Raw genomic sequence first — 9,473 nt, 5'->3', positions numbered from 1 at the left:
TGCAGAATTTCACCTCCCGCATAGACGTCGTGGTGTTGTTATTTGTATGGCCGTACCATGTAGAAGCCCAAGTCATGGACCAGGCCCCTATTGCATTAGGCGCCGTACAAACACAGAAACAAAGAGACAGATTGCCTCAGAGCGTTTACGATCGAAGTAGTGACTAATCTAACCTACCTGAGTGTTGATAACTCTATAGCTGTGAATGAAAGCATGCTGCTTTGCGACAAAAACGAACACTAACAAGCTGACAAAAGCATGTACGGCTAAATGTCTTGACCCAATTATTTAAACGGATACTGTCTGTAAACATAACAGCAATCTGAAATAGGAGAAAACAGGCAGCATTAATTTAAGATTTTAACATTGGGCAATCACTAGTTTTGTTTATATACATACATGCACACACGCTTATGTAGCAGTCGTCGTCTTTGTCCTCACTCGGGACTGAACCTGGGACCTCCCGAGTTAACATAGTGGCCTCCAGAGAGCTACAGGCACAGGCCGGGCTCAGCTCCCTGGGAAGAGCCAGACCTTCAAACCTACAGAGGGTATTGTTTAACACTGTCCCCATATCCATGCTATGAAAGGGAGGTAAGTAGGGGCCTCTTTGGAGTGCTCCAGGGTCAAGCTGGGAGGAAGCACAGATGTACTCTATGCTGCTGCCCCCACACAGATGGCTTGGGCTTTGGGGGAGTCTAGAACCCCTTCTCCAGTGCTGGAGGTAATGTGGGGAAGGAGGGGAGCAGTGCAGGGAAGGGGAACGTCAGAGCTCACTTCCGCTGCTGAGCACAGTAGTCGTGGGGAGGAAATGTGACCCCCCCCCCCCACACACTATGCTGCTACCTCCCCCACACTCTCTCCTCATATTGCTCCCCACTCTCCTGTCTCCCCATCTTCTGACCCCCCCGACTACCACACATCCCCCCCCACTGCTCCAACTCCTCACTCTGACTTCCTTACTCTCTGCTCTCCAATCTCTCACCCATTCCTTGAGTACTCCCCCACGCTCAAGACTTGCCCTTGGAGTCTTCTGGGGGGGAGGGGGCAAGGCTGATCACCCCCAATTTTGTACTTCAGGAAACGGCCATGGCTCCCAATCCAGGGGGAAGCCTTTTAGGGGGCCTGAGCTCCAGCTCAGCCCTCCACAGGCTGAGTGGGGGGAAGCCATGCCCTCCAGTAGAAGGGGTCCCCTGTGAAGGAGGCCCCCCCCCCATGGCATGGGCCTGCTGAGGCCCCACCCCCTATTTGCAGGGGTTCCCTTGCTGTTTGGACCAGACCATATATGGTAGAATCCTCCCTCCCAAGGAACCCCTCTCTCAGGGATAGAATAGGAAAGGTTTTCCTTAAGCCTTTAATTCAAACCACCTTTTAAATAGAGCTCGTTAACCCATGCCAGTCCCTGGGTGCATACCTTTACACTGGGTTAGCAGGGTGTGTATGTAGGGCAGCCTCTCATACTCTGTGAAGGGATTGTATAGCCTACTTCAAGCCTGCGACTCCGTTTAATTCTTCTCCAGATACTTGGATGTTGTTCCTCTTGGCTAGAGAAGTGATGTGCCCTGCCTGGAATCACATGCCCCGGGGACGGGGACGGCCGAGCTGCGACTAGACTAGAGCTCGGTCTCCTGCTGCCGCTCCGTGACCTCTGGTGGGTTATCCCCGGCAGGCCGCCCCCCGGGAATCACGATGTCAGCATGAGGCCAGGAGAGCATCTATTTATTAGTGGAAAAGGGCACAGAGGCAGCTGCTATTACACTATTGCCCATTCTTCCAGAAGCAGACACACCCCAGAACTTCCCCCCAGAGGCACTGCTTGAAACCCTCTCTGAGCAGCCCCATCTCTTGGGGTTGGTCTGCGGGCGCACCAAGAAACACCGCCTACCCTCCGCCAGCATAGCAACTGGTATAACACTCTATTCAACTCCACGGGGTCCCTGAGTGACTGCCACAGACCCCTGTTTAATGCCTATAGACTCCTACTTGTTTCATTCCCGTCAAATTCTTTAGCTTAGGCTCATGGGAGGAGCTTGAGCAGGTTAGTGCCCCCTTTCCCCTCCCAGGCACATCCGTTCCCTGACCCAAAGAGTTTCTCTCTCATCTATTTAGCTTGTAAAGGGTGGGAGAGAAGTCTTATCTCCATGAACCAGGGCACAGAGAGATTAACAGTCAGATTTTCAAAAGAGCCCAGGGCGTTGGGTGCTGTACATCTGACACTGCGCCCCTTTGAAAATCGGGCCCTGGCTGACGTACGTGAGGTCACACTGTGTGTCTGGCAGAGCTGGGAATTGAACTCGGGGCTCCCTCTGAGCAGCCCGGCCCTCAGGCAGAAGACCTTTCTTTTGCTCTAGCCCCGTGTTTCTCAGTTGCTGCATTGCGATCCCCGGGGGTGTAACAAAAACCAGCCTGAGGGGTTGTGAGAGGTTGAAAATATGAATACAGTCCAAAGCAAAGCAAATCTCGCTCCCCACTCTCCGAAGCCCCGCGCTCTTCACGGCCACGTATTTTCAGTCAAACTCCGGAAACGCACACACAAAATGCAGTTATGTAGGCACGAGCACGCAAGAAGGAATACATCGTTTTCATTTCAACAGGACTAACTTTTTAATGATTTGGATTTTGGCCGCATATACTAAGTATCCATAGCGTGTTTAGATTCACTGATGGAGTATTTTGCGGTTGCCTTTTCTTATATTGTACATACACTAAGGGTCTGTCTACACTGCAGCTAGGAGTAAACCTCTCAGCCCAGGTGGACAGACTTATGGTAGCTTCACTCAAGCTAACACGCCAAAAATCGCAGAGTGGCTAGTGGCTCACAGGTGGCATTATGAGCTAGCCACCTGAACTCAGACAGAGAGAATTGGGCAGGCTTTGACTCCAGCAGCTAGCCTGTGCCATCTCCCAGCTGCAGTATCGACATACACGTTGTGTCTGTTATGGTAAACCCGGATAAAGAAACACTTGTTATGCTCTTAAATCCGTTTGCTTTCTCTTGCATCTGCAATAACAAACAACATCAGTTCAGAGTCCTTGTTGCTTTGAGCCTTTGTTTAATACAAAAGGTCATGGAGTAGGCAGAATTAACACAAGCTATAAATATATCATTAAACTACACATGAATTGTTTTTCTACCACTCAAAAACAAACAAACAGCGTGGAAAAGTTTGACAAAACACTCAGCTGTTCCTGGCAGGCAGCCATCGGCAACCTGGTAGCATCCCCAGTGTTCTGTCCACTAGTAAGTTGACTGTTAATACTTTTAACTTAAGACTGTTACCTTAAAGTGTGCCCCTGCTCTGAGAAAAATTTCTACAAATGACACTCTGGAGATCCAGGTCTGTTGTGCAGATTTGGATTTCCAGATCAAATACACTCAGTTTAAAAGATTTTTAAAAAAGGTTTGTTGTACCCCCATTTATACTCCGTCCAACTCCACTGGAGGTAGAGGAGTTGACCTTGCCCCTTGCTCCCTTAACTGAAAGCTACCTGCGCTCACCCTGGGATCTGAAAAACAAGCTGGTTCCATTTGGCTCATGAATTATGAAACCCTGGCTAGTGCCAAATAAAATTCTGCCCTGAACTATCCCTCTGTATCCTCCTCCTCCTCAGCAATGGAGTTGCACAGGTGGTGGTGTAACGGAGGGCAGATCAACGTTGCTGTCAGCGATGCGTAAGCCAGAGGACAGTTCGGCTCACTCTCCTGTAGCAGCACTAGCTTTGCAGGTCTAATAGGATCTGCAAGACAAGATGCAACTGCATGTGCAACGGGGCAGTGGGGGTGGGGGGGAAAAGGAATTCACCATTGCCCCGCACCTTGGGCAGTCATTTACACCAGATCAGAATAGCAGTGTGTTGCAGGGGGGAGGGTCAGTCAAACCCAGGGAGCTGATTGGTTGAGTAGGAAGGAACCACTTTTTACACGGTCACTTTTCAGAACGGAAGCCCACTTTAAAGTCTGAAAAGGTTGTAAGGATTCAGGGCACCTTCCTGGAACCGACTGTCCAGTGCCAGCACGGGGGGAATAGAGGCCTCCAACCTTCCACCTGATTTCCAGGGCCTGCTGGGTTTTAAGGTTCCAACTTTTTGGATCCCTGCAAGCACTTCCAGAGAGCCAGGCACCAATCTGAGAGGTGCAGCTTCAAGGGAGTATTTCACAGAGCTCTTCTCTTTAATCCTGGCAGTGCCGTTAAGCATCAGCACACTAAAGGTGACCCACTAAGGGGGAATAAAATGAGCTTTTGCCCTTTTTTTAGGTTGGAAAAAGGAAGCTTGAAAGATTTTTCTTTTAAAGGCTTTTTTTCGTTCGCTTGATATTTTCAAGGGAACATTTCAGGAATGCAGAGTCTGGTTCTATCGGGTTTTGTCAGAGGGGTTCTGGGATGGGTGCTTTCCCAGCCCTTACTTCAAAGGTTCTCAAACTGGGATAGACGAACCGCTGTGGAGACTTGCTGGTGGTTTATGGAGAGCTGGCTGATTTATGGTGCCCAGCTCCTCCGCCACATTTCTCCTGCTAAATTGCATCAGCAGCCAGCTAAAAATCTATTTAAGCCTTTCCGGTTATCGCTCTTCCATCTCAGCAATCGCCACAGGGCTGCTACGTGACGGCAAATGGAAGGGGAGACTGTGGAAGAGAGAGGTGTCTCTATCAAGATGTGGTCCCTTCACGACCATCTGAGCATCTTTCTGCCTTAAGGGTTTGCTGCCCCGTCCTCCTCATGAACAAAAAGAGCTTCTCTCTCAAACATCTGCACTAGGCATGAACAAAAAGGAGCAAGAGCAACAAAAATGCATTCTGAGGCATCTGGAATGAAAAAAAATCACATAGCCTCCCAATTAATTTTGGATGTCTCCTTCTAAAAACATATTCTCTGCTCAAATTCTCAGATATGGGCTCGAGGGAGGAATTTCTGGGAAATTCTCTGGCCTGTGTTATGCAGGAGGTCAGATCACAAAGGTCTCTTCTGGCCTTAAAAAACAACAACAAAGAAACAAAACTATGGATCCATCAGGTTTCACTTTCCTGGAGTCTGATGTCATATTCCTACCTGTTCGCCAGTCATCCATATGGTCTGTCAGGGGAGAGAAAATCTGAAATGCTAATGTAAATAAACAACCTGGGGCGGGGGACGGGAGGAAATATCCCCCTTAAAAACACCACCTCGGTTTTATATTAAAAATAGACTTTTTTTGGTAGGTCACCTTTCCAAAACATTCTTATCACTGTGCCAATAAGGTCCTAATTTTTCAGAAGAGCTCAGGGCCCAATTTCCAAGCACTTAGTACGCCCAATTAGGGCCAGATCTTCTAAAGTTCTCAGCTCTCATTTAGGCACCTAGGTAGAGGTCAAATTCACCCAAATATACCGTATTACACCCATAGAAAATTCGGGCCTATGGGAAAGCATCTCTCTCAGCTGACTCATAGGGTAGGAAAGTAGCAGTAAGTCCAGCTGTGGCAAAAAGAGGCTCAAAACAGATTGGAAAAATAAAAGTTGAAGTGATGAGACCCAGTCCCTGGGGAAGAGGAGATCAGTGCCTGCGTGATGGGGACAGTGGAGTGGAGGAGTCCTGGAGCAAAGAGGGTTAATTCTGAGGCTTATCACTGAAGTGTAGCATTGATTTTCAAAGTGGACTAATAAGGGGGTTTTACTTAAATATAGACAGGATGTGTTTTCTGTGCCTTTAAGGAACTACTCCGCTAAGCTATTTTCTTTCACAGTTTAAAATGCTTCTCCTTGGCAGTCTTGTGTTTCTTCTCCAAACCGATACCCTCTCTCCTCTCCCCCCCACCCCTCTCCCCCACTCCTGCTGTCAGAGGGAGGTGGCGAAGCCGATCCGGTTGCTCCGCCGGTCGAATTCAGTGTAGTATTGCCCGATGAAGCTGGCTCCCAGAATCCAGAGGGGGCCGGTTGGAGGAGGGATGTCCAGACCTGCGAATGCCACAGTGCAGATGTCCTCTCCATATTGGGATTGCTATGAAAGGAAAGAGACCCAGCTCATGAGGAGAGAGACGCCGGGGGAGAGAATCCTGCCCTGGATTGGAATTTGTTTCCCTAGATCCTGAAATGCCCCAGGTGACTGCCTCCTCCCGGTTGCTACTTAGCTCCACAACTCTCCCAGGAATCTGGTCCACACTTCAGTTTATGCTTTCCAGCCAGGCCTGCTCCAGATTTCTGCTCCCCACCTCAGGTCCTAGTTTATCCAGACACCTCCACAAACTTCGTGAGCTTTGAAAAAACTAGTTCCGGTTTAGGCTTATCTTTATTCCTAGGTGTGTTATGGGAACAATATACAGGGCATAAGTCTGGAGTCCACGGCTGATGAAATTCAAAATAACAGCTCTGAACCAGATAAAGAACACAACTGGGGAACTGCCCGCAGTGATCTCTTACTAAACCCTTCTCTGCCCTTAACACGATCACACATGTTCTTTAGTGGGTATCACCTAGAAATCCCTTGTCAGGAGCAGCAGTTGCCTTCTCCACCCCCACCACCAGGAATAACAGGACAGGCGTCTCACCTGGAGGACGTAGGCTGAGCCACTGAGTGCGTAGACCTTCCCGCCAAGGTGGAAGGAGATATCGGGCAGCAGGTGGACTTTGTCACAATCAACAATATACTGGAGCAGAGGAAGGAAGGAGAAGGCGATTAGGTCCTATAGAGGTGGTCTCCTGGGGTTCAGAGAAGGATGGTCCAGCAAAGAATCTACTGTAGGCACAAGTAGCCTCAGCTAGAGGCTGTTGCAACTCATTTGATAAAGCAGACCCATGCTAGCAACAGAGACTGAACAGTGTGGGGGCATCCCATATCACCCCCCTCCCACCTCACTGCTCATTTGGGCTTCTTGGACTACCTCACTCGGTCTCCCAAAGAGGTGCAACCACACAGAACAAGCTGGAAGGAGATCAAGAGCGCGTTAACAAGACAGTAAAAACTTGGGGGCCAGGGATCCTGTTCTGCCTCCCTCTGCCTGGGGTTGTGACTATGCTCCCAAAAGGAATCTCTCTCCTTATCCACCCCTGGCCAGCCTTAACGCACATGGAGTCTTTGACCCCTGGCTTCATAAAGGAGAAGTCATCAACACACTCCATCTGCTCCTGTACCGCTGGGAGAGGATGAGATGACCTGTCTCTGCCAGTGGGAATGGCCAGTGCTACCCCATGGTCTGGAAGAACAGGGGCCCTGTCACAGCCAAGGAGAGGCAAGCTGAGTACTCTCCCCTGGGAATGAATTGTAACCTCATCCCCATCATCCCTAGCACCTGCCCTAGTTCCCAGGTCGGGACCTAATGAAGCTGGCTGCTTGGTCACATGCCAACCAGCAAGCAGATGGACAGGAGCGAAGGGTGGGTTTGCTCACCCCTCCTTCCGCCAGCTCCGTTGCCTGGATGGCTTTCATCAGCACAGCTATGGAGCCTGCTGGGCCGGTGATGTAAGAAGCCCCCGTGTCGATGGCCACCGAACAACCTTCTTTGCAGAACAACGTTTCAGCACCGACAGACACCCTAGGGAGTGAAGGAAAGAGCTCTGACTTTCCCCTAACCTCTCCCTCCCGACAGCACTCCGGTCACCTCTGCCCTTTAATACCAAGGTCAACAGGAGCCTTAGAAATTACATTCATCTAGGTACCTCGCTCTCTCTGCTTGCCCCTCCAATCAGCACCAACTCTTTCCCTCCCAGTCCATTTCCTTCCACCTCCCTTCACATCCTTCTGCTAGGTGCTGACGTACATCTGCTCTGACCCTTCCAACAGACCCAAGCGCTCTTCTTGGGCCCTGACCCCATCAGTCTGCTAGCTCCTACACATTCCTCCCAGCCCCAACCCTGTAACACACACAGTTCAGGGTCAGGAACCCCAGGGCACGGGGCGGCTTGTGTGCACGTGCGTGCTGAATGGGTTCTCGCCCTGCGTTGTCTCCTTGGACAAGTCACACCCAGTGTCTCAGTCTCCCTGCCTCTGAACTGGGCTTACCGACCTCTCAGGACTGGACCGTGGGGTAATCCTCTCATGTTGAACACAAGGAGGGCTACACACGGACTCAGCACTATTCTTGTTAACCTTTGGGATCCAGTGTTACTTGTCCCCCAGCACTTTTTGCAGGCATTAGAGGGGTTAACCCCAGTGATCCAGCCTGATTCCAGCCTTGATAACTCTATCGTGCCTCCCCAAATCCCTCCCCACCTAGGAGGGAGGGAGCTATGTAAGGCCTAGGTGTGTTCCCTGCTACTGACCCTTTCATGCTGATCTGCCAGTAGCCGTTCTTGTTGACATTCAGGTAGTGGAAATCCCCGGTGTAGTAGGCTGGATCACTTCCTCCAAGGATAATTTCCCCTCCAGGTTTCAGAAGAGAGTTCCTAGGACATAAAACACAACAGAGTAACTTCCTATCTTGTCCCTTCTCTAGGTCTCCACTCCAGAAAGGCAGGGGATGGGGAAACCCCATAAGGACCAAGACATGATGCCTTACAGATTTCCCATGTGCTAGATGAATCGAGTGAGGGGAGTTAGCGGGCATGGTGACTAGCATCTGGGAGGTGGCTCCAGCATGCAGAAAGCTCTGTTTAGAGGCTTCTTGGGAATCTCAAGTTCACACCTAGCAAAGCTGCCACCAGGCTGCTTGTGCAAGGCTGTGCTTTAGAGGCTGAAGAGTGTTCCAGCAAGTGTAATTGACCTTGTGTCAGTGGCCCAATAAGTGCAGAGGGAGCTCATACTAACCAGTACTGGGCTGCTAAAGGGAGTCATTTTTTGGTATGTTTCTGGCAGAGCTAGCAGAGTTTACCGCCCAGAACCGGGGTGCAAGGGTGATTGTTAGTGTGGTGATGCCTTGAGAGGGTTTGTGTTTGATCATCTTCTTACTTCGAAGCTCTGCAAAGAAAGAAAAATCTAATAAAACAAGGATCCTAGGGAGATTTTGCCTTCAGGAGCTCTGCATACCAGCTGGCCAGATCCGTAGCTGGTGCAAGCTGGCCTTGAGCTACACTCATTTACACCAGCTGAGGATCTGGCCTAGGACTGCAGACCAAGGACTTTGGGAAAGGAGTCATTAGGCTCTGTCCATCACTGACAGTCGCACCTTTATTAGGGAGCACGAGATCCACAGGTTTCGCTTCACATTCTGATTTCTGGATTTGTTTCTCATTATTTTTTGTCTCTTGAATTTAGTTTTACTGCTCATAAAAGCCAGGAAGTGACAGCACCAGTGTGGGCTGGGCACTGTGCAGATGGCTTCCCCCAAGGCACGCTTCCAAAAGCCTTTCCCTAAAGCTGGCGGGGAAGCGGGGTCGATGCCACACGCATTGTTGCTGGAAATGGAGACATTTTTATTTCCATCAATATTTTTCCTTAAAAGTTTTCGGAGTTTCATTGAAAAACCGACTTCTCCTCCGCCCATTTTCACCTGCGGAAAACCCAAACAATTTCGGTTTGGGGGTTTTCCAGTTTTTCACAAGAACCTGAACATTTTTGGTGGGT

At 49.9% G+C, this 9,473-nt stretch overlaps 1 protein-coding gene across 9 annotated transcripts in view; it reads right to left on the bottom strand.

The window, feature by feature from the left end:
• Positions 1–2,656: 2,656 nt before the first annotated feature.
• Positions 2,657–9,473, bottom strand: part of LOC125624938 (renin) — a 40,896-nt gene continuing 34,079 nt past the window's right edge. For 8 of the 9 annotated variants that reach the window (XM_075121919.1, XM_075121918.1, XM_075121917.1 and 5 more), the window contains 4 exons: positions 8,234–8,356; positions 7,362–7,506; positions 6,523–6,621; positions 2,659–5,975 (listed from right to left, as the gene is read on the bottom strand). In XM_075121919.1, coding sequence (XP_074978020.1) covers positions 5,814–5,975; positions 6,523–6,621; positions 7,362–7,506; positions 8,234–8,356 — 529 coding nt within the window. In that variant the 3' untranslated portion in view covers positions 2,659–5,813. Of the gene's footprint in view, positions 5,976–6,522; positions 6,622–7,361; positions 7,507–8,233; positions 8,357–9,473 lie in introns of all 9 variants that reach the window. The other variant, XM_075121924.1, reaches the window with a different exon arrangement.

Source organism: Caretta caretta, chromosome 21 (assembly GCF_965140235.1).
Source record: "Caretta caretta isolate rCarCar2 chromosome 21, rCarCar1.hap1, whole genome shotgun sequence".
Taxonomy (NCBI): Eukaryota; Metazoa; Chordata; order Testudines; family Cheloniidae; genus Caretta; species Caretta caretta.
This window is presented reverse-complemented; position numbering and strand designations above follow the sequence as displayed.